This window comes from Colletotrichum fioriniae, assembly GCF_027942845.1.
Source record: "Colletotrichum fioriniae strain IMI 355084 chromosome Unknown scaffold_1, whole genome shotgun sequence".
NCBI lineage: Eukaryota > Fungi > Ascomycota > Sordariomycetes > Glomerellales > Glomerellaceae > Colletotrichum > Colletotrichum fioriniae.
In genome coordinates this window covers 5031068-5055592 of record NW_027076837.1, presented here as the reverse complement: position 1 = coordinate 5055592, position 24525 = coordinate 5031068, and the positions used below count along the sequence as shown (strand labels likewise).

General features: G+C 51.9%; 6 protein-coding genes across 6 annotated transcripts; 3 read left to right on the top strand and 3 right to left on the bottom strand.

The window, feature by feature from the left end:
* Positions 1-49: 49 nt before the first annotated feature.
* Positions 50-2111, bottom strand: N0V96_001278 (uncharacterized protein; the record flags this gene model as incomplete). The annotated part of the gene is made up of 3 exons (XM_053192080.1): positions 50-1618; positions 1675-1883; positions 2033-2111. The coding sequence occupies 3 exons, from the start codon at positions 2109-2111 to the stop codon at positions 50-52; spliced, it is 1857 nt and encodes a 618-aa protein (XP_053050688.1).
* Positions 2112-5738: 3627 nt separating this feature from the next.
* N0V96_001277 (uncharacterized protein) lies at positions 5739-7551 on the top strand (the record flags this gene model as incomplete). Its single annotated transcript, XM_065756193.1, has 4 exons — positions 5739-5851; positions 5919-6410; positions 6465-6681; positions 6742-7551. The coding sequence occupies 4 exons, from the start codon at positions 5739-5741 to the stop codon at positions 7549-7551; spliced, it is 1632 nt and encodes a 543-aa protein (XP_065615433.1).
* Positions 7552-10721: 3170 nt separating this feature from the next.
* On the bottom strand, positions 10722-12063 carry N0V96_001276 (uncharacterized protein; the record flags this gene model as incomplete). The annotated part of the gene is made up of 5 exons (XM_065756192.1): positions 10722-11000; positions 11064-11432; positions 11490-11566; positions 11623-11919; positions 11988-12063. The coding sequence occupies 5 exons, from the start codon at positions 12061-12063 to the stop codon at positions 10722-10724; spliced, it is 1098 nt and encodes a 365-aa protein (XP_065615432.1).
* A 3807-nt stretch (positions 12064-15870) lies between these two features.
* N0V96_001275 (uncharacterized protein) lies at positions 15871-17403 on the top strand (the record flags this gene model as incomplete). Its single annotated transcript, XM_065756191.1, has 1 exon — positions 15871-17403. One exon carries the CDS (start codon positions 15871-15873, stop codon positions 17401-17403), a length of 1533 nt encoding a protein of 510 aa, XP_065615431.1.
* A 316-nt stretch (positions 17404-17719) lies between these two features.
* On the bottom strand, positions 17720-19378 carry N0V96_001274 (uncharacterized protein; the record flags this gene model as incomplete). The annotated part of the gene is made up of 5 exons (XM_065756190.1): positions 17720-18268; positions 18321-18397; positions 18457-18895; positions 18972-19009; positions 19174-19378. The coding sequence occupies 5 exons, from the start codon at positions 19376-19378 to the stop codon at positions 17720-17722; spliced, it is 1308 nt and encodes a 435-aa protein (XP_065615430.1).
* Positions 19379-21323: 1945 nt separating this feature from the next.
* N0V96_001273 (uncharacterized protein) lies at positions 21324-22133 on the top strand (the record flags this gene model as incomplete). The annotated part of the gene is made up of 2 exons (XM_053192085.1): positions 21324-21731; positions 21798-22133. The coding sequence occupies 2 exons, from the start codon at positions 21324-21326 to the stop codon at positions 22131-22133; spliced, it is 744 nt and encodes a 247-aa protein (XP_053050693.1).
* Positions 22134-24525: the final 2392 nt, after the last annotated feature.

Below are 24525 nucleotides of genomic sequence, written 5' to 3'. Positions count from 1 at the left end.
CAAATGAAATCCGCAAAATCCGTCGTGCGTGATGATTACTTAATCATTCTCATGCCTGGGGCGCGGCGGTGCGCTTGGGCATCTCCATGTCCACTCCGCGGAAGCGCATGCCACGCTTCTTCTTGGACGAAGTGGTGCTGGTGCTGGTGCTAGTCGACGAAGTCTTCTTCTTCTTGTCGTCGTCATCAGACTTGCTGGTGGTGGTGGCCTTGGAGGTGATGGTCGAGCTGGCAGAAGTGGCTGCGGGTGAGGTGACCACTGGGCTCGTGGTGGTGCTGACGACCAGAGTCGAGGGTGTCGAGCTTGGGGAAGGCGCATTGGTCTTGGTGGCCCAGTAAGCATCCAGACGGCTCTCGACCTCTTGCTCGTTGTTGTAGGGCTGGAGCTTGGCCATGTACTCGATGCGTGACTTGATCGCATCCCAACTGGATGCATCAGAGTTCTCGTTCTTGGAACGCCACTCCAACTGCATGGGGTCTGCGAAGGCTTCCTCGTCGTACCCAAGGTCCTCGAGCTTGGTGACGTTGAAGGCAGCCATCATCTCGTGGTCCTCATGGATGAGGTTGTGGCAGTGGAACATGTACACACCGGGCCAGGGGGCGTAGTGAGCCTCGACGGTAACAGTCTCACCGGGTCCGACCCAGACGACGTCCTTGAGACCCTGAGACTCGTACGGGAAGACCGTGTTGCTGCGGCCATTGACACGCTTGATAACGCGGAAGTCCACGAGGTGGATGTGGATTGGGTGGCTCCAGCCGCCGGAGCTGTTCTCAAGCTCCCAAACCTCAATAGTACCCCGCTTAGGCTTGGCGAGGACGCGGTTGTTTACATCAGCAAAGATGACACCGTTGATACGCCAGTCGCTGCCGGTGCGGTGGAACAGGAAGTGCTGGTCAACGCCGGTCTTGTCCTTGGGGAACGGCACGGCGCGGAGGGAGGAGGGGACTTCGGACTTGTCATTGACCGACTCGTCGCTGACTACAAAGCGCATAACTTTGTCGGTGTGCAGATAATCCACATCCGCGGCGAAGCCTCTGGTGTTGCGCATCGTGACATTCTCGCCCTTGTACTTGGAGAAGTCGATGACAATCTCGTAGCGCTCGGCCATGGAGATGTAGAGATCCTTGACCTTCTGGGGTCCTGTCAGGAGTCCGGCGTCGGAAGAGATGACTTCGAATTCGACCCTGTTGGCCTTGAGATCTTCGAGGTAGAGGAAGAATGTCCGGGAAATGGCGGCATCGAGAAGACGGAAACGGTACTTGCGGGGCTCAACCTTCAGATACGGCCAAGGCTGTCCGTTCACGTGGATAACATCTCCGTATAAGCTGGTCTGTTCGTTGGCAGGCGAGTACAATGTACCATCGGAATTGTATTGTTTCGCAGAGAGAATCAGAGGAATGTCGTAGACGCCGTAACCGCTGGGGAGGCCAAGAGAGTCTTCGGCAGAATCATGGAGGATATATGCGCCAGCCTGGCCGAAGTAGGCATTCTCAGCGGTGTGGTCGATGGCGTGGTCGTGGTACCAGAGAGTGCGGGCGTTCTGGTTGTTGGGATAGTAGTAGTCTTTGTATTGGCCAGGGTTAAAGACGTCTTCAGCCCAACCATCCCAAGGTGTGCGCTGAGCAAAAAAGGTTAGATGATATTATCTCAAAGGTGGATGGTTCGAAACCTTACCGAAGGAGAGCCGTGAAGATGAACGGAGCTGGCCATCTTGGCGTGGTTGATGAAGCGAACAACAGCTTCCTCCCCACGTTCCATGAGGAAAGTTGGTCCAGGCGCTATGCCATCATATCCAACCAAGTTGGCAGGCTTGAGGTTGGGGTAGACTTGAGCGGTGAACTCCTTAACCTCAACCTCATAGTACCTGATCTTCTTTCCAGTCACTGGATTGATGATCGGCTGGTTGGGGCTGTCGACAGTTAACCATCGCGATCTTCGTCAATAGAATGAGCCGAGGATTGGGCTTACTATCGTTCCTCTTTAGGAGGGGGGATTGGTAGGGGAAATTCGTAGAGCCATGTGTATGCTGGACTGTCCCAGTCCTTGGCGAGGGTATCAGAAGCGAGGGCCAAGACAATGGCCAGAGACTGGCGAAGAGTGAGAGAGACCATGGCGGAGATTGAATACGATATGCAGGAAAGAGAGCCAAGAGAAACAGTGCAAGTGACAAGTGCTGGCCAAGACGGGTGGCGACGCCTTTGTAACTGTCAAATGCTTGGAAGGAGATGAGGGCGATGGGACTGGTGGAGAAGATTCTGATCTGTAAGGACAGAACTCCAGTATTTATCAACTTTCATTTTCCGTCTTGATCATAAATCTGGGTGGTCGAGGGGGCGAGATCATGGACCGAGTTACGGCGTTCCAGTCCAATCTGACAAGACCCACGCCGGATCCCAGGTAGAAAGCCACAACGACAGCCTTAGCGATGGTGTGAGCCGGTGGAAAGTTGACCTCCATCGAAATGTTTCCCGCACAGAGGCTGTCGGCTAGCCCTTTGGAGCAAGAGCATCGCTAGTCCGAGCTGCTCTCCATGGCCAGCAATACCCTTGGGATTGGTGGGCTGAAGAGGGCGTGCTGTAAAGCTCAATGGCCGACTTACGGTCCTTCAAAATGGATCGCATCGTTTGGCGTCGGTGGGGCATGTCGTTGTCCATGCATGCAATCTAAGAGAAGATTCTTGAACGGTGAAGAAAGAAAGCCAGTCTAGAAACACGCGACAGACGTGACTCTGTTGTCCGAATATGCCGAGGGGGGTCTAGGCCACCGGCAACCCAGGATCTTGGTTCAGCAGAAGCAGGAGCCCACAGGATGGTCGAGCTAGTCTCTAGCACGTGCTGTGCCTTTGCTTCCTCGAACATGGCCCATCTGCAACCTCGTGGATCAAGGATACGGATAAAGAAGTCAACGGGCGGCAGCGACAGCCATCCAGACCCAAGGTATCAACGTCGAAGTGCATTCTGTGGTTGGGTCAATGGGCAGGCCCCCGAGACGAGCGCCACTCCTGCGTGGCGCACCATTTGATGCATGGAAATGTAAGAAAAGCTTTTGCCGGCCGGGCACGGGAGGTTAACCTGACGCTGGTCAAGACGACATGAGAAGGCTGGGAGTTGACGCCAGGCGTCGAGGCCATAAAGAAAGAGCTAGTGCAGCGGTTCAGTCAGTCTAGATCCCTTGTTCTTGAACCTGGTGTGGCGATTTCAGCCTCAGAACCTTCGACAATGCGAGATATCAATAGCGCGAGCCGATTAAGTTGAAACGAGCCACTGAGCGAGCACCAAAAATGGCTCAGCGAGGCTATTCTGGGATCACAGTACCGGCTCGAGCGCCAGTACCGGTAGGCGCAGGAAGCCTGAGGTTGATGTGTATCCAATGGACATCAGAGGAAGAAGCTACTCGGAGCTGATATGCAAGAGGTTCCAGGGTACTGGGTCAGTAGTCTGCCGAGTTGAAGGTGGATGGGATCATTGACAAATCGGACTCTGCGTTCCCCAGAACACGGGAGCAGGGATGCTGCCCCGGACCAATGGCTTTGGAGTTGTGTGGAAGGGTGCATCGTATCTGCTCCAGCTGCAAGAACATGAGAGCTGAACAGCTCGAAGCAGGCATTCTGTGCGAAGCGGGCCTCCACACTCAGGCCTACAGTTGGTCTATATCGACGCTTGAGCCGGCTCTGATCGGATCCCGACTAGGCATCCTTCCCATCCGATGATGGAGGGGCACACCCTGGTTCATGCCAACCTCATGTCATCCATGACAGGTAGAACTTTCTCGTTGGTGTCATCGGGCTGACATTGCTTAGCATACGGTGTCAGCAGTCGACCTCAACAGGTTGTTGAAGGCTGGTTGAAAGAGCCAGACGCAGTCTTGCAGCACGTGATGCGATGTGGAAGCTGGAGGGTGGGCTGTCACTGGGACTGGAGAGCGATGCCAGGCCGACAACTTGACAAGACTATCGTACGCCACATTGACGCAGCTGATGGATGCTGCAGAATGCTTATTCCTTCGATGATGCGGCCATGATTCGACGACATGCCTCTTCGGTGAGCTTTTCGTCCGACTTCTGCGCAGAGAAGAAGCTTCGCATCGATATCGGATGGATCGCTGAAGTTCGGACAATGCACATCGTCTGGACTCTGAAGGCCTAGCAGTCTGATCTCAGGGGTAAACTGGACGATACGTGGAGGCAGTGTCCATGTTTCGGCCGGAAATGGAAAAGACGTAAGATGGGACAAAGCGTTGAAGTCGCCGGAATTGGCTATGAGGAAGGGGAGGACTCGGAGGAGAAGGGAGAAAGGGAGGGTGGGAAAGTCGAAAGAAAGGCAGCAGTCAGTGAGCCCGGGCGACACCTTCCCCAAGTTTTCGGTTCCTAGAGCCCCATAATTTAGTGCCAAGCCGCTACCGTCGCTAAACCTTATTAGCGCTTCAGCCCGGACCAAGATGAAGCTTAATTATCTTGAGTGTAATTGGTCCAGTCCCGTGATCGGGGCTTCAGGGTCCACCTTAGTCAGGCGCTCGTTGTCCAACTCCGTTTCTCATCGCCGCCGCTAGACGTCGAAAACCTCCGAGTAAAACTTAACCACACCACACTCTCTGACCGTGTCCTTCGGCGCTTTGTGCTCGTATACCCCGGGCTGCCACCCCTTCGACTTGCCAGCGAATCATTCATCCGGCAGTCGTGGGGCCAGGACTCCAGCTATCCAAACTGCCGGGTCGCGAAGAATGAGGCCACACGAGCGGTTCCTTGTCCTTGTCCTTGTCCTCTTCAAAGCCGGATCTTGAAGCCCAAGCCGATGACCATGTCTCGAAGCCCCCAACGTTTCTTGTTTCACGCCAGACGTTGCATATACGATGAAATGCCTGTCCGGATGACTATCAAAGGATACGCACGCGACGCGCTCTCGACTTCTTTACTCGGTCTTTGTCGTTTTGACCTCACTGTCGAATGGCTGCTCACCAACCTCCCATGCCAAGGCCCTTAACTGGTCGAAGGTTGTCACAGTTGCTTTTCGCCATCGAAGAAACTGTCTGGTGGCGGTAGACGATTTTCTTGTGGCGCTCCGCTGTCGAGTGGCAGCCTCAGCTTCTGCAGACCCTCATCTCCCCATCCTATGATCTACCAGCTATCCAGCCGTCCGGCTGATAAATGATGACTATCCAACCGGAATCCTCATCTCCGCACAATTCGGTGTAAGATTTGTGGAGATCTGCATAGGACTACTGACATGAAGTCGTATCTCTAGTTCCTCGTGCATGGACCGGCATACGGCCAGACCAGTCTGCAGCATCGTGGCCTCGCCGGCCTCGTCGGGGCTCGCGATCCCGGTCTTTCTTGCATACTGCATAGTTATCATAGCTCGTGCGTATGTATTGCCACATGCACAAGTGGCTTCCGCACCATCTGTCTATTCTTGATTTATCCTCTCGTTTCGAATCAGCTCGGCTAGCCTCATGGGGTTATGAAAGGAATCACCACTCGGGTGCTAGTTCGCTACGAAGCCACGTTCTAGACCATTCGTGTTTTAGCTGCCAAGCCTCACGGTCCCCGCGAATCCATCCCGGCTCTTGGAGATATGGGAAATACTGCGGGGAGACACGATCTCGGCCGACTTTTCAGAAATAATTCATAAGTGCCGGGTTTCATCGCGATATCTCGATCAAAATGAAGTTATCCACCACTCTCATCTCTTACAGTCTGATATCTGGCACAGTGATCTAGCCGACTCAGACGTACCTTGAACATGTATTCGGCAAAGTCAATCTTCTACGCGGCCCTCAGTGCTTCGGTGTCTTTTACATCTGTACAAGCACAAGTTGCGGACTATCCGTTCGACATTAACGGCGCTTTCGAGGGGTAAGCATGAGTTCCTCCAGTTATAAAACGGTCCTTGGTGAACTTCAGACTGACAAAGACACTGCAGAGCTTCTGCCAGCACAACAGACTTCAACACAGGTGGCACCTTCAGGTGCAATGGCCACGTTATCACTGTGCCCAAGAATCTTCAAGTCACATTCCCCGCGGCTTTCATACCGTACAAGGAATTCGTGGGCAGCAGTGGTGGCTACGCTGGCTACAACTGCGAGGTCACGGGCAATGTCGTAAACGGGGTTCCCATCGCTGCTCAGGTCTCAATCGCCCAATCGCTTCTGAATGGTGCCTCTGGTTTCGTTGACAGCGTGAACACTGATGGCCGGATCAAGTTGACGGACGGAAGCACCATCCGTATCAACGACCCTAACGCCATCTACTCCGTTGGATACACTTCCCAGCCTTTCTTCACTGCAGACGACGCCAATCCAAGCATCAGCTCTTTCTCTGGCTTTCCCATGTGCGTTCCGCGTAGCGCCACTGATGCTCTCTGCCCACAATCCAACAGACCAGACGTCACTCCTGGCGTCAAACAAGGACTTTTGTAAGTCTTGATGATCACTTTCATTTCATCTGAAAATGTTTAACAATCTTTCAGCAAAGCACCCGATGCCCTGGTCATGGCTCCCATTGTAGCTGGTGATTTCGTCGAGTACTCTGGTGTTCAGTCCGGTAGCGAGATCATCGTCTACAATCTCGTCGTTAGCAACGTCCAAATCACCACCACGGGCGCTCCGACGTACATCCGCATGGAGGATGCCAACATTGGTGTTTGGACCGCCGACACTGTCAATCAGGAAATCGCACAGACTAGAGTCAGTTCCCATGCCATTGTCTTCGCATCGTGAAATGTCCGTGTAGCTAACACAGTACAGTTCGTCGGCTACACATCTGACTCTGCCGCGAATGTCAACCCCATCAAGATCTACGCCATTGAGTACGACCCGTGCACCGGCGAGGCCGTCGACCGTGAGATCGCGGGTGTGAGCGTGCCCGGCACCGAGGTGCGCAACAAGTTTGAGTATCGCATCAAGGCGACCCAGAACGACAACTACGCCCGCGAGTACCGCGTTGTCGCCGGCACCGGCACCGTGAAGACCAAGAACGGTATTATGGCCGGCCAGTATGTCATGCCTGTGTCGGAATGGATCCAGCCCGAGGACTCCGTTCCCGGTCGCCCTCCCAGCCCGCACGACTTCCGTAGTTACGCTTTCTTGACCAAGGGACTGGGTCGCGATGCCGAGGGTAACCTTTGGGGCCCGCTGAACCCCTTCCCCCAGACTGGTGCCACCCTCTACGACAACTCCAAGTGCCCTCCCGCTACCACCCCTACCACAGGCACTGGTACTGGAACGGGCACTGGAACGGGCACAAGCACAACCCCTGTCACCGCTGCCAGCAGCTCGGCGGCAGCCGTCAAGTACAAGGATGTCGTCACGATGCCCACCTTCAACTGGGTCTCGTCTCAGAGCGGCACCCTCACCGTCGGCTGCCAGTCCAACAGCACCGACGATGCCGCGGTTGCGATGAAGCTGAGCTACACCAACAAGGACGGCACTACCACCGGCCTTGCCATGATTTCCGGTGGCAAGGGTCTCTGGAACTTCAATAGTAACAAGATCAAGCAGCCCACAACTGGAACGGTCATCTGCAAGAGTGGTCTTGGCGGCCAGGTGGCGCGCTGAGGTGCTTGACAGGAAAAATTGGCTGTTGGTCTTTTCGTGGGATACCGTTGGCGTTTCGTTTGGGACTTGAGTGCGCGATACCTCTTAGATTTAGATGCTCTATTGATGAATGATGACCACTATTGCAAAAATTTCCCCTTGAATGGCGCTCATCCTTTGCCAGATGAGGATAGTGAACGCCGAAATCTTACGTGCCAAGACGATCCTATAAGTCAAGAGTAATCACTGCGACTGGAGGACTGTGTTGGTGTTCGACAATGTCAGCATAGGGTCCGGGGCTCGGACGACTCGCCATATTCAGAGTTCACTAAGAGTCCCCGCGAATTTGAGAAGAGGAAAGGATAGCCGACTAAGTCCATCCTTAGCGTCGCGCTTTCGAGTCATTTTTGACGAACGATTGATAGTGTTTAGTGGAGATGAGGGGGGAAGCGTTGGACTTTTTGGGCGCTAGAGCTAGACGAGCTAACCGCATACTCATTGGCTGCTCCGAAGACCTGCGGCGGATGGTGGAGGAGTTCTTTAGGTGATTGAGTTATTACGTCTCTCTATTTCGGGACAAGGTTCAGGTCTGCTTGCCAAGGCCTTGCCATCTCTCATCCTTTTGCAAGACTTTCCCTCAAAGCAAGGTAGATACCCGGACTGCCATCCATCCGGAAGCTCCAGCCTCCCTCATCATTATATCTAAGTCTCATTCATTCAGTCCACGACATTTAAGTTTTGGCACACTCTTTGCGAAGCAAGAATCTCATGAGTTGGTCCTAGTATCTCTAAGTTCTGCTACTGGGCAATGGTCTTATTCTCTCTCTGTCGCTTCAAGAGATCAAGACTCATCTTTGTCGCCTATAAAAGGTAGGTGTGAGCCGAAACGGCTTCACCTCTTCATCCATGTCTTCAGAACTTCCTGATGGAGGCCATCGCCGAATACCAAATCGCTCTTCTGGAACTCATGAAGATCATCTTGAAGATGGTTAGGACCTGGTGGAGGTCCAGGATGAATTTCTTCGCGAATGAAGTAACATTTGAAACAAAGCTTGAAGTCCACACAAGACTGGCAGGACCATGCTGTGCCAATGATGGGCTATGTGATCCAAGTCATTAGTAACACACTGAATTCGGCACCCGGGCCAGACAGCTCATCGTGCAAGACACAGGAAAACACATACCGATCGACAACAAATGCAAGCTGGTTTGTCGTGTACATAACCCGTCTGTAGAGGAGATGATTCCGTGAACAACTTTGATTTTTGCTCCATCGAGGTCGATTCGGCCAAAGCGGCAATGACATTTTCCCCACTGTTGTGGAAAATAGCGATTTGCAATGGAGTCCACCTCTGACCTGCATCTCCCGGAACCGATACCGTGAGATCGGCATCGCACCCGAGAAGGTATTTGATAATGTCTGTTTGACCCTGAGGAGGTCTTTCCTTGAACTTTGCCCCTGATGTCAGACCCCGAGCAGCCCAGCATAAGGCCGTCCAGCCATGCTTGTCGGCTTGATCGACATTAACCTCGATTTTGTCAGATGTGAGAATGTCCTTGACGGTGTTAACATCTCCGCTCTGAGCTGCCCAGTGTAGAACAGTGCGACCGGTCTTGTCTGCGGAAAGCAAAGGTACGGTCCTCAGTCGGGGCTGCCGGGAAATGAGCTTGTATCTACTACATGAGAAGACAGCTGCGAAGTGAATCGGCAAACGGCCCATCGGATCAGCGACATTCGAGTGACCTCCAAGCTTGTCTAAGATAAGCTTCCAAGGTTCGTCAGATTGCAACAGGCAAGCAATGTTGAGCGCCGTGCCAAAGAATCCACATTTTGCGTTGATATCTGCTCTGGCTTCTCCTGCGAGATGTCGGATCATTTGACATATGACGTTTTTATCCGCCTTGGACAGGCATGCGGCCTGCAAGGCACTGCCGAACAAACCCTTTGAGATGAAGCTTGCGCTTGCGCCGCATTCCCGAGTAAGAAACCTGATCATTTACAAGTTGCCGTCGTAGCATGCCTTGTTCAAGGTCGAACCGTATCGAGAGTTGTCCAAATTGACATCGGCTATTTCTCTGAGAGTGAGATACCTGATGACTTTCTTGTCTTCTTCTCTACTGAGGTTCGCTCTTTTAATAACGTTGATAAGCGGTGTGCAGCACCTCTGGGGGCAGGAAGCTTTGGGCAAGGCCCCGGTACGGATATGCTCCTTGATAATTTCATATTGAGGCACTATGTGCTGGGTGAGATAGAGCAAAGCCGTTCTTCCATGAGGGTCTTCAAAGTTGGGATCCTCATCAAATCGGTGGAAGTCATAATTCGAGGTTTCAATGGGCTCAGCGATGTGACTAGCGATGTGACCAGGGTCGTGACCAGTAACGTGGTCAGGGATGAGAGGGACATCCGCTGCACCAACATGCAAGCTGGCGACACCTCCAGGCGGTTGGGATTTGGAGTTTTCTTCGCTCGAATTCTCTGAGCTCCAACTAAAAGGTGGCGAAGAAGGTATAGAAGACAGATGAGAGCTGAGATTTGTTGAAGACGTCAAATAGACCGTTTTGCTTTTGCTTTTGCTTTTGACTTCGAGTTTATTGAAGGATATTGGGCAATGAGAGCAGGGCTTAGGATGGAAAAGCTGACGGAATCTCTCATGAGAAGAAGTTGGGAGAGTATAATAAAACATTTAGAACGCAATGGTGTACCCCGTCGAGACTCGATGCAGGTGTGATGAGGCATAATTGTTCACTCGTGAAAGGCCTATGTTTGTGTGGCACAGAAGCCGACGGTTACACATTGGCTTTGTTCTTCTTCGGACCCTGCCAGTCAATCTGAACATCTAATGAAGGTGTAAAAAAAAGCCAAGAAAGGGAATGACGCAAGAGGGGAGTCGCTCTTTCGATTGGATCGAACAGTCGAAGACACTCGCAAGCAATACTGGGAATGAGACAAGATCGGATCGCAGCTGATGTTGCGTCTAGACAACTAGGTGGATTTATTCAAAGTATTCTTTGACCAGTCTGTGTAGTACATGGTTAAGTGGGTGACGATTTACCAAACAAATTCCTTCGTATTGACCATCACAAAACATAACGTGCCCGTTTTGTGACCGCCACGATCGCGAATTCTCTTTCTATTCAGACACATATGTTCAAGACTCGTGTTTCCAAACGGCTACGAAAGCCCGTCTGTCTCACTTGAAGAATTGACCTTTGAATCCCGGGAGGATCTCCTGTCCTTCTGAGTTCTGGTAGCTGACACCCTTCCTTTGTTGCCAAGTCTGCTTGAGGGTAGTAAACTCTCCCATAGTCGGCACCGGATGGCCGCCAGCCTCGAACTCATTCTGAGTGAAGCCTTCGCGCTTCAGCACCGGCGAGTCAATCGTCTTCAGTACGAGGTCGTTCTGAGGACGCGCAAAGTACAACAAACCCAGGCGATCGACATGGCGCTGGTCTTTAGGCGGCACAGATACCTGTTTCCCGAATTAGCAAACTGTAGAGGGTAAGTCAAGTTGTAGGGATGAAGTTTCACTCACCCGGTGAACCGTAGACTTGACGTAACCACCCGTCAGGAAGCTGAGGGCATCGCACGTATTGACGGTAAGACTGCCATCAAGCGGCTTGGCCCACTTCCAGTCGCCGGTCTCATGATCCCTGATTTGCAGAGCGGCCACAGGTTGACGGAAAAGCAGAGTAATTGTCCCCAGATCCGTGTGGCCGCGGGACCACAAGCCATCGTCGAGCTGCTTGATCTCTTCCGGAGTGAACTTAGAATACTTCATATAGCGCAGGTGAGACTCATCGTGAGTCTCCCACTTGTGCACGCGTGTGAAGAAGTCCTCGGGCAGCTCCAAGGCCAGGGCGATGAGGTGGTTCAGGGGGTCCAGCACCTTGTCATGAAGGTCCTGAGTCTGGCGTCAGTCACGATATCCTACGTACGACGAAATGAGCTTGTATATTACCTTTGCAAATCCTTCAATATCTTCCTTGCGGTCTTCCAAAAGCTTGGGCAGAGGCTGTGTGATATGTCCAGCGCGAGCTGTATTGCATCTGTCAGCAACGCCCTCTCCATCCGAGGCAGATTGAAGCACTCACTCGCCATGTTCCAAACTTCTGTCTTATCCTTAAGGCCACCGCTCAAAAACCGCCGACCAGCGGGACGGTATCCGTTGTAGTCTCCAGAGTCCAAATCCGGCTCATACTTGAGTTTCTCGTCCAAAGGCAGCTCGTAAAATTTCTGGCCAAGAGCAAACTGTGCGTCGACCGCCTCTTGCGAGATGCCATAGTTGATAACATAGAAAAAGCCCTTGGTACGGATGGCCTCGATCAAAGTCTCGGCAAGCTCCTTGTTTCCCTCTGGTGTTCCATACTTTGCAAGGTCAATGGTGGGAACTTCGGGTACCTGTCAGCTTGCAAGTCCTGTAGAGCGTTGCGTGAAAATATGGTGAGCCAAGACTTACGGTCAGCCCAATCGAGGTTCTCCTCCGTCTCTGGGACGTGGGTGTATTGGTACAATTCGGACACGGCAGACGGCATTTTGGGCGGTGAGGCGGAGTATCTTTTCTTCGGGGGCTGGTTGATCTCTGTCAAGGTTTTCTCCAATACACCCAAAGCCCGGGTTCCAAGCTCGCCATTTTAACTATGAACCTTGACTGCGACTCCGGACGGCTTCACGCCGGATCTCGCTGCCCGTATTAGTCGAGCCAACACGGCACCGCGACGTCTCCGCAGGACTCAAACCCCCGCCAAATCCTCAACCATCAAGAGACCAATAATAGCAAGTTGATTTGGTTTCATCCTTCTCCATGGTGTCACACTCGCATTTTACCCCGCGGCACTTACCAAGCAATACAATAATTCTACTTGGTCGAGGCAATTGGAGATGCGAGATCGCCGCATGTCATCATCTGATAACGGATGGCGCAATCCCTACCCCCGTCACCCGTCGTCGGGCTTTTCCCGGCGCCAAACCGACGTCTGTGCCGCAGGAAACGGGCTCAAGTCAGTCTAGGGATCCCACCCGGTAGTATTTCTCCGGTCTTGGACGTTCGGTAAACCACCGAGTTCGGCGGAAGTAGTGGGTGAGGGTTTGTCCGGACTCACGATCTCGTTGCTGCATCGGAGATTATTGGTCCCTGTTTAAGGTACTTTACCCGCTATCCCGCATCTTTCCCCGGTAAGCATGGGCAATCGTCATTCATGCCACTATGGCGAATAGTGGGCGAGGCTCTTGTGCGATGCATGTAGTTAGGTCTCGGCGGGTGTTATGCTGCATGACAGACTGGGAGTTGGGCTTATCGCAGACAAGACGCCGCGGTGGCTGGATGCTTACAGTAGAAGCACGTCTTGGGGGTGGTAAGTATTTGGTGAAGGCTTGACATAAGACCAAGAAGGAGAAAGGAGCATAGACAGGGGGTCGAGAAATTCTCCTTGCTCCGGTGACATTATATGTAAACCACTACCGACAGCGCAGTGCCGATTCTGACGCCTGAACGCGCATCGCAGGCGGAAGTCCAGTAGAATCAGCTGAAGATGGGGTCTTTCACTCAAAAAGTGAAGGGGAATAAGGTAGGGGCGGTGATATTGTCGGTTTTTGACTGGTACCGTAAGTATTCGACCGTGTACCTCACACAAGGATGTCGCTCACGGTGATTAAACAGCTTCACACTATCCTGCAGAAGAGCGAAAACTTTTGCGAAAACTCGATCTCTCGATTCTGGTGTTTGGAAGTTTGTCTTGTAAGTCAGAGTCTTTTCATCTGATCGAAGGCAAACCAAACTAATCGTTACCCTTACCACTCTTAGTCTTTTGCAGAGTAAGGGAATCTTTTACTCGCAATTCCCAGAGCTATGAGAGCTAAGCGCCAGTAGTTCCTTGGGCAGCAAAATGTCACCAACGCATATGTATCAGGCATGCGTGAGGATCTTGATTCTCACGGCAACGAGTTGAACTACTATGTCGTAGCTTGTAAGCCAATATTCAGACACTCATGTGACAAGCACCGCTGACTCTCTCCAGACAACACCGCATACGTCATTGGCCAAATCCCGCTCATGACTCTGCAAACGAAGGCAAAGATGTATGCCTGACAACTGGACACTTATTCAGGCGACGTAGCAAGTTGCTGATCAAGATTATACAGTGCACCTTTCTTGTTACCTTCCCTCCAAATCATCTGGGCAGTCATCGCCTTTTCTCAATCCACAATCAAGCACAGCTGGCATCTGTACATCCTTCGCGCTATTACAGGTTTCCTCGAAGCTTCATCATTTGGCGGCACTCATCTCATTCGTAAGGATGCCTGTTGCCAATCGTTGTATCTACGTAGAAGTACTGACCAAAAGTAGTGGGTAGTTGGTTCAAGAACGAGGAGCTCTTCAAGCGAGCAGGAGTATGGTTCATGGGTAACTCCCTAGGCTCCATGTTCTCCGGCTACTTGCAGGCCGCAGCGTATCGAAACCTCAACGGCGTATTCGGGCGTGCGGGTTGGCGATGGCTTTTCATCGTCCAGGGTATTATCACCCTGCCCATATCCTTCCTAGGTTTTGCGTTCTGGCCTGGTCTTCCCACCTCACCCAAAAGGTGGTACTTCTCCGCGGAGGAGCACGCCCTCGCTGTCAAGCGGATGCCAACGGTCGAGCAGGAGGGCATTACGTGGAAGACGTTCAAGTATACGCTCTCCAGACCGATGTGGTGGATTTGCGTTCCTTGTTACATGTGTGTGCCCCGGAACCTCCTTGGAAGCGAACATTCCTCTGACACGTTGCAGCTTCTTGTGCCAAGCGCACTACTGGACTGGTTACATGGCTTTGTGGCTAAAGGCAGCTGGATACTCCGTTGAGTTGGTGAATATTCTGCCGACTTTCATCGACCTTCTGCGTGCATTATCCTCTTGGCTTGGAACTACGTTAGCGGGCTGTTTGAGTTTGAGGGGCCTTTGGTCTTTCCAAGCGGTAAGAATCCATCTTATCAAAGTTGACGCAAGAACCAGTGCTAATTCCTCGTAGTCATTTGTCCTTTTCTCTTGCATAGTCCTGTCGATATGGAATGTCCCCGACATACTCAAATTCCTCGCATTCTATTTCGGAGGTTTCTCTGGAATGGCATCCCCGATCTTGGTATGTGATCCTGTACGCCATGCTAGACTCACTTATCTAACAAAAGCGGCTTAGTATTCCTGGTTGAACTCTACGCTCAAAGAGAATTATGGTGAAAGAGGTCTCATCATCTCTTCGATGATGACCCTCGGATTCTGTGGACAGATTTGGATTCCTCTATTCACCTTCCCAACCGTTGAAGCCCCGCGCTATCCCCATGGATATCCTGCAGCTACAGTGTTCGAAGTTGCAATGTGGGCTTTTCTCATGTTCGGCACATGGTACATGAAGAGATGGAAGCACAAGCATCCTGACCTGGAGATGAGACTTGCGACCGAAGGAGCTGCCGCGGAAGGCTCCTCGGTCATTGGATCTGATTCCGACAGGCCTGACGGAGATAGCCCGGCCTCCCAGTATACAAGCAAAGGGGAAGAGATTGTGGCCACTCAGCCTGTGAGCCAGAAAATCTAGGGAATTCTGAAGGTAATGAAAGAAGACAGCGACTGAGAGATGCATATTCCAGCGGCAGGGTGTTTACCAGATGACTTGAGTCTTCCGTCAATTTGTTCCTGAAGACAGAGGCGACATAGACTAGTGGGACAAAGATAAAACTACAAAAGTGAGCTTCACAGAATGGACCAATTTGACAATGGAAATCTTCGCGAATATTTAGGGCCAGACGAGTGCTTCGAATTAGATATCTTCAACCAGCGGACGGCGGCATTCTGGATATAATAAAAGCTGCTACACCCATTTATACTGAGATGAGAGGAGTAAATTAGTGAAATTGGGGATATAGCGGATGGGAACCCTGGATAAACAAACGAGCTGTTCAGTCTTCTTTGTATCAATGACAAGCGAAGGAATTGGCGTCTCGTTGCACAAATGCAATTGTGCGACACAAAAAATCCCATCCTTCAGTGTGCTTAAATAGAGCCATTGAATTGTTTGTTGAGAGTTGGGACGGTACTTTGGTTAGGTAGCCTAACCTGATTAGGAAGGCTGAAAATTGCGCCGGTCTGACATAAGACCGCGGTGACGCGCTCTCAAATTATTAACAATGTCAAATTGCGTTTCATCTCACTTTGCTTACCTACACTTGATTACTCAATAAGCGACTTCGTCACGTCGCCTGTGCCTGGAACACAAGCTCTCGAAAAGGGCCGACCAAACCGAGGAACCATTATCTTCTAGGCTGGTTGTATTGCTCATACGAATACAAACCGCACATTGCTACGCCATCAAGATGGCGCCGAACCAGAAGCCAGCAACCGGCGACACCTTCAGTCACGACGCGACAGAGACAACTCCGTTGCTCATCGCCGGCGACATCGCTCCGACCGCCGATCCCGATGTCTCCAAGGCCACAACACTCAATGAGCCATGCCAAGAGAATGAGACTCCGGACGAGGACGATAAGCCATTGCCGGTATGGCAAGTCTTTTGGCTGTGCTACGCTCGACTTGTAGAGCCCATGGCTTTCTTCTGCATCTTTCCGTACATCAGCCAGATGGCCGAAGAGAACGGTCACCTCGCCAAAGCGGACGTCGGTTTCTACAGCGGTCTCATCGAGTCACTCTTCTCCCTGACCCAAGCCGTCGTCATGATCTTTTGGGGCAGACTCTCTGATCGGATTGGCCGCAAACCCGTCCTCGTCTTCTCCCTTTGTGGTGTCACTATTGCCACATCCATCTTCGGTATGGCACAGACCATCTGGCAGATGATCCTCTTCCGATGCCTGGCAGGCGTTTTTGGCGGATCCCTTGTCACGATGCGCACCATGATTGCCGAGCACGTCACCCAAAAGACGCAAGCCAGGGCCTTTAGTTGGTTCGCATTGAGCGGAAACCTAGGGATCTTCTTCGGACCTCTTCTCGGCGGAGCCCTCGCCGATCCGGCGCATCAGTACCCGAGCGTTTTCAAAGCTCAATTCTTCTTCGACTATCCTTACGCACTGTCCAGCTTCTGCGTTGGCTTCATTGGTTTGACGGCGACCATCACTAGCATACTGTTTGTCGAGGAGACACTGGTCAAGGAGAAGCAAAGCAGCAACGATGACGCAGCTACACCACCCAAGAAGGACAAGGGCTCCATCAAAGAGATCGTCAAATCTCCAGGCGCTTCCAATGTCCTCTTCGTGTACGGTTACCTCATGCTCCTCGCATTGTCCTACACGGCTGTCGTTCCCGTCTTTTGGTTCACCCCAGTCGAGCTTGGCGGCTACGGCTTCACCCCTCTACAAATTTCTGTCATGATGTCCGTCAACGGCATCGCCCAGGTCTCATGGCTGCTCATCATCTTCCCGCCGCTGCAGCATCGCATAGGCACGAATGGCGTGCTGCGCGCCTGCGCCTATGCATACCCTTGGTTCTTCCTCATCTGCCCTCTCGGTAACGTCGTCCTTAAGCTCGGTGTACACAACCCGGGCTGGGTGACGTTCTTCTGGATCTTGATGCCCATTGCTCTTACCATCGGCTGCGGCGTGAGCATGAGCTTCACTGCCATACAATTGTCGTTGAATGATATTTCGCCCAGCCCTCGTGTTCTGGGAACGCTTAATGCTTTGGCACTTACCGGAGCGAGTGTCATCAGGGCATTTTCTCCAGCCTCATTCACCACCCTATTTGCCATAGGTGCTAACACTCAGGCCCTAGGCGGTTACGCAATCTGGGTTCTGATGGTTGCTCTTGCAGCTGGGCTGATATTCGCAGTGAGGAAGCTCTATGGGCCGGAGGATCTGAAGAAGGCCAGGGAACAAGAGCGGGCTGAGTCGTCTTAGATAGACTACCTAACGGTACCAATTTCATATTGGTCTGTCTTTGCAGCCTTCTGCACGCCATAGAATCATATGTGCAGAGCAGTGATATAGAAGCTGCAAATAGAGGCATCTCTTGAGATTGAATACAATGTGAACACCCCTATTCGTTACTTACTTACACAGATCTCCACGACCAAATTACCTTGAACATTTAGCCGGGGCCTGGATGTGAAAGAATCGAAGCTCCTGCTCCATCGGCATAATTATACTAGATACTATTACAGGTTATGTACAAAGCATATTCATTCACATGGGTATTCCGCCAGCATCCGTCTCATCACATCCCCGACTTCCTTTTCCTGTTAAAGTCCGGCAAGACAGACTCCGGTTCCACCGGCTCCGTCGTTATCTCAACCTCGCGATGCTGCCATATCCTGTTATCTGAGTGAGGATACCCTGAATTGCTGTCTTTTGAGATCTTCTTCCCGTGGTAGTGCTCTCTCGCACTCATACCCGCTTCGTGTTCGGGGAAATTGTCCCGGGCTGGGCTCCGCACGGTTACGCTGACCGTACTCTGGGGCATCAGCTCGACGTCGTTTGAGCTACGGGAGCTACGGTCGTCGTCGCCTCCACCCATTGTCCGGAGGCCGATGCCATACTTGGACTCTTCTCGGAAGCTCGGTTTGGCGTTGGCTTCGGGAAGCTTGGACCAGTCTTTCGAGCCGTCTCTCGCATGAGAGGCGTTTCCGGATCGTCCGCCGCCGATGGTCATGCCTGCTGACCTTCCCGTCGACTTCTTGTTGGAGGACGACTGGGCGTACTTATCCAGACCACTTCGTTGAGCGGATTCGAGGAGACCCTTCCATAGTACACGGACGATTGGGCCCTATGTACTTGATCAGTCATGTTATCATTGACATCATCATTGTCAAACTTACAAGAGTCGGTAAGCATGCAGACACGATACCACTGCTGATTTCAATGATGTTCCAAGCCAGGCCTTGAGCTAATGAGTCTATCATCGTTGGGTTAGCACGAGAAAATCAAAGAGTTGATCCGCGTCGAGAGACTTACAAGGTACATCGTTCTTCGTGTATAGCAAGAAAATCCTGAAGCGGTAGACACTACAGAAGACGACATAGCTTCCAAGCAGGAAAGTGAAGAGGACCAAGATCCGTTGAGCCCTATTCATCTGTAGCTTCAAGACGTGGGGTATCGGAAGATAGAGAATCGCAATGTCGACAATGATGCTCGGAACAGCGATGGCAAGTTGCGTCAAGAACAGGTTGATGCAAGTACCGGGCTTCCACGGTTCCCATAGCGTATTTAGGGGAAGACACTGAATCGAGGCGGCAACGACGCAAGCGAGCGTCCAGAGCGATGTCAGGCTGCCGCATATCCATGCTCCCTTGCGGACTTCTCGCATTGGAAAGATGCGTAGGTATAGCAACAGCAGTGCTATCTTGTAGACGTTGACTCCGTTGACGTACAAAATCTCGGCACCGATCATGGTCTTCAGAAACGATGTTAGCTTAGTTCTCGTGAGATGAGTAGTAAAGTGTTCAGCGCTAGGGAATGTTGATGCATACCTTGTCGAGAAACTGCAGTTGTTCTAGTGTAAGACGACCTGAATGGAGACCAATACCAGCATCAACCACTTGGCTTAAATGTGAGCATGTATTCGTACTTCTGTTGTTCAATGCCACTTACGGATTAAGTTCATGACCATATTTCCAATTAATATCACTAGAGCAAACAACATCGTGTAGTCATCTTTCAAGTACCTCGCACCCTGCAGGTGACGGGCCGTGAACCTCAACCCAACCACAAACGCAGCAAAGACAGTAAAAGCGATCGTGATGCCTCGGACATATGGACGGAGATCCTCGGACAGGTTTTGATCTTCAGCGAAGTCGGCCAGCTTCTTCAGATAGTCTCTCTGGGGTTGATCGATAGTCGGATCGTCGTACGGGTATGTCACCATTGTGGCTGCCATGACTGGTGGCTTGATGGCCACACGGGCTCTCGTTGAACAGCGGGCTATAGGAAACGGGTCGTCGTCGTCGTCGATGGTGAGTGGAGGGGGGTTACCGATTAAACGGACGCAAGGGGGGGCGACTACACCGGCCACACCACGTGGGGATGGGGATTCATTTTATTCTGAACAATATTTGGGGAATGCCAGATGCCTTCCTTGCCGCGGGCTTTACTTGCACAAAATCTTGCAAGAAAAAAGCAAAAACACGTGCGACAACCCCGTCGTCGTCTACACTATCATGGCCGCAGGTTTCGGGCTCTTGGGCCCGTTCGTTTTGCCCGAACCACTGTTGCATTTCCAAACTGTCAATCACTTCTGTTTTGACATGTCATGTTTGACAAGTTAATCTGCCCCCATTGCAACTGCTACCTCGGGTAGGGGGCCCAGAGAGAGACAATGTGTGGAACTGCAACCGAAAGAAGCAAAGAAAAGGGGAGCGAGCCCCCGGCCAAGTCCCGAGGAGTTGTCAGGCTTGTCAATCTTTGTCAGTTTCGAGGAGGATACCCATGAGGGTTGCCCAGACATCTGTGGACTCTGGACAGGGTGGGATGTCGTAAGGAGGCTAGGAGTATAATTTGTTTTAGTCTTAGTCTCGTCTGTCTTCTTCCTCCGTCTTGAGCCCACATAAGCCGGCCCGCAGCACACTACGGAGTATGTACAGACGCTAGGATATATCGTTCCCAACGTCCGATGGACTCGGATTAGGAAGAGTGCTTCCGGCGCACGGCTCTCGTTCTGGGGTCTCGTGTCCAAACTCGAAAAACCGTTGGAACTGATCCCGCGCTAGTCAACTAGTTCGAGGGGGATCCCCTCTTCTAGACCCGCCTCTAGCAACTAGGGCCCGCATGCCATGCCCCTTGGCGTCCGGGCGCATCCATGCAGGCAGATCGTCGCCAAAACCACGGCAATTGTGGCCTCTACGCAGCTCTCGGAAGAGAGCTGTTGAAGACGCGGATGGGGGCGGCTTTGAGTCAGCAACCCTGCAATCTGTACTCGATTTCTCACGGTGGACCACGATTCCTTCCTGTGCGTCATTATCGTCAAATTCTCAGAGAAATATTGACACGAAGGATTGCTTTTCTTTGGGTATGAGGGGCAAGCTGGAAACGAAGGGAAATATAATTCGAAGCTTGCCTCGAGCTCTCGAGCCCTTGACTGCCGAGGTAACATGGAGAAGATGGTTGCAGAAGGCCTCGGAGACTGAAGCAAACTACTTGGCGAGATGCTTGAACCTCCCAAAAAAGAAATACCTACTCAACAATGCAGAACGACGGCGCAGCACATGCTACGCAAAAGCAGATCCTGCCACATGCATTCTTCAAGCTGTAATGTAAGGTACCGAGCCCCTCTCGTCCTTGAGACTCCGCTCGATCGAACGGGGTATTCACCTGCGCCATAACCTGTTCCGTCATGACCCCCTCGAGTTGCCCCCCCCTCTCCTCGACCCCTTTTTCACAACTGGAGCAATCCACCGCCAATGTTGGGCCGTTTGTGGATGACTTCGGAGGACCGCGTAAACCTCACTAGCGGACCTTAAGGACTGAAGACCTCGTGGCAATATCCGACGGTCTACCCGGCGCCCATCCCGCTGTCACGCGTCGTTCATCGCTTTTGGCCGCTGTCATTTCGGGGATATTGCTTACTGAGGATGTATATTCATGCCTTGATATCTATAGTAGATACGGAGTAGTACTTTAGAAAGGCCGCCTGCCTCTGCTCATTACTTACCTTTTGTTGTTGCTACCAGGCAGGCTACACATTCCTTTTTAGAGTCCACCTCGATCAAAGTCCGCACGCATCCCTCACCCATCTCTGCCCATATCCTCATCTCGTCAATCTCTGACAGACCCAAGATCGCATCTCTCGTGGTTCTCCAGTTGTCACGTCACATTCCCAACACACAATGAAGCCTTCAATTCTTATTGTCCCCGGCGCTTGGCAGCTGCCTTCCGCCTTCCAGCCCTTCGCTACCGAGCTGGCCGGCTCCGACTTCAATGCCTCCATCGTGGCTCTCCCCACTGTCGGCGGTACCACCACGCCCCTGGCATCCCTCTCCGATGATGTTGCCGCCGTGCGTACCGAGCTGGATAAGCTTGTTGCCGATGGCAAGGAGGTCGTCATCTACTCCCACTCCTACGGTGGTGTCGTTGCCAGTAACGCTGTCGAGGGCTACGACGTTGCCACTCGCTCCGCTGCTGGTGCCTCCGGTGGCGTTGTGAGCATCGTCTACGCCAGTGCTTTCATGCTTCCCAAGGGCTCCAGCTTGCTCGACCTTCTCGGCGGCGAGCCTCTTCCTTGGATGATTGTCGAGGTATGTAACCCAGTTCCCCAGTTCCCGTCGGTTACGAAGCGGGAGTCATACTAACATGCAATATAGGGGGACCGTGTTGTCGGCAACGCCACTCTGCTCCCCGAGGTCGGCTTCAACGACCTTCCCGCCTCTGAGCAGGAGAAGTGGGCGTCCGAGATGACCTGGACCGCTCTCGGTGCCTTCACCAACGCCTCTGGCTACGAGCCCTGGAGCAACGGTATCGACTGCGCCTACCTCTATGCCACTCTCGACAACGCCCTGCCTCTCAGCTACCAGCAGGGCATGTCCGCCGTCCTACCTGCTGGCTCCAAAACGGAGACCGAGCCTAGTGGTCACTGTGCTCACCTTAGCAGGCCGGCAAATGTGACTTCTATCCTCAGCAGATGGTATCCAGGCAACTAAGTGCCACGGTGCGTCGAGGTGTGAAACGGAGAGTTTTTGGGTTTCGTGATAGCGGCGTAGCGGCGTGCGGAAAGCGCAGATCTAAATGAGCCAAGTAATACGTATGATACCTCTGAAGAATTGATGTAACGCTGTCAAATCCCTCCAGTGGGCCTCTTTTATTTGCGACGTGACTTCGACAGCGGGCACAGTGTTGCCTGCCCCGTAGTCGGACGGAGCGACGGTCTCAAAGAGACATGGCGCACTGGCGAGTCACCAACCTAGCTGGCCACGTTGAGGCAAGGAAATGCCAGTTGCTTTACCATCTCAGGACATTCTCGATCGTAACGGCCCGAAAGTCCTATCGTGTCACCATGAACCGTTCGTGTCCCTAGATCGTTCGCGAATGAATCGTGGTCCTCTCTCTGTTAGTGGTCGTCTCCACATAACGCCTGTCCAACTGTCAGGGGATGAACATCGGAATTAGTGGATTTCGTCTGGTTTTGGGTGAGAACCGGGAAGACCAACAAGCCATGCCCATGCTAAGGTCGTCCTGAGAGCAGATTTTCTCGCCTACCAAACGCCGAACCCCACAAGGATCCTTGAACGTTTGACGGTTGACCTGAGTGGCGGGACCTCTTCGATGAGTGATTGAGCAACGTGCTCTAAGTGAAGACGCTCCCTGGCGGCTAGTATCTCTGAAGAATAAGGATTTCTTCATTCTGACACTTGTCGCGGGTGTGGACTCGAGTTGTCCCCTGATTTGGACTGCCGCCGCGGGATAAATGCATCTACTAGCACTTCCCCTTGGGTCGGTTTACGCCGGGGTTTCCCTGTCTCTCCGAAAACTGCTGGACCTCAATAAAGCAGATATATCCGTACGAATTGAGTTGTTTCGTCTTTCAAGGACCAATGTAGAGCAGCTCCCTTGTCATGAAGCTACCAAGCGAGAGGAGTGTTACACACGGACAGAATTTCTTTATCTCTACGCTTTCAGAACCATGTCTCTACCCTTCAAATCTTTACGTACCTTAGCCAGTGACCCGTTAAACATAAATGTAGGGGAGATTCATACCGTTGCCGTATCGATTTCAATACATGTCAGTCTTCGATCTCTCTATGTCAAGCGGTCACAAGCAACAGTGTATTCTTTCGGCTAAACTACTGCAACAGGAATTGAACCTTGAGTAACTTTGGTCTGGTGTTAGCGGTATCACCCTGGTTATTGGTAGTACACAACCTTATTGTGGCTTATCTCAGGAAGGAGCACGTATTGTTCAGTGCGGGCAAATCGCTTGAATCCAGAAGGGATTCGGAGATATGAAAATACAGTCATTTCTTGTCGACTGGTGTTTGTGGAAATCTAGTCAGTTTATAGTAATGATGCGGAGCTCAAATGTTTATTAGTCTCCTCATGGAGTGATATGTAATTATGGTTCTGATGCCTGGAACGTCATTGATATACCATGTACATGACCAATTCGACAACGAATATCAATTCGATTCTCTTTCTTATACCTAGTCAATCCAGGATGGACAGGCCATATCGCCATTGAACCAACGGCATCAAAAGGTTCGCTCGTGACTATTTGAGGACAATATATATCACATACTTTGGTAAAAAGCATCCTTCCCTCGGTCTGCCCGCCAGAAGGGGACTTATTAGAGTAAACTAGTAATGTCTCAATTCCCCGTGGAAAGCTCGTGAACTAAGTCCGTAGAGGCATTCGTTTTATGCCAGAAGAATGATCAGGCCTGCTGGGTTGGGCCATGGCTTAGAAGCATCAAAACTGTCAGTGACATCCCCAGGAATATCTAAAGAGATGATACGATTTTGTTTCCGGCGCAATGTGGCAACTCAAGAAACCGAAGCCGAGTCGCCTTGAACAATGAATTCAGACTTGGTCATCTTGATTCCTCGTGACCAAGATTATCTTCATACGAAATATCACATCCAAAAGCAAAAGCCGCCTTACAACTCGCTGCTATTGTACAAATGCAACGTTTAAATATCGCAACTCTGCAAGCCTACCATACCCGTCGTAAGGATTTTCATTACAATCAAAAAGCTCCTGGAATCATCGTGAAGAAATCGAGTCGACTCAGCCCGACTAATTCTGATGTATACCTAGCACTACTGAGTTGACTTGACGAGTTTGACTCGGTCCAATGCTGCTCAACACGCTCCCGTAGACTGAACAGACAAACCCTCAATGGGACCATTGGTGACGCTGACTTCACAATCTCTACCCATGGCGAATTGCACATACGGTCCCTGGGGAATCGAGACACCTCCTGTGTCGCCAGCGCCGACACACCCGCCAGCTTGACCTCCACCTGAAGCGGTGAAGGCAAATCCGCAATTACCTCGAGCCTGGGGATGAGCTTGGGCCGTCGCAGCGCAAAGTGCAGC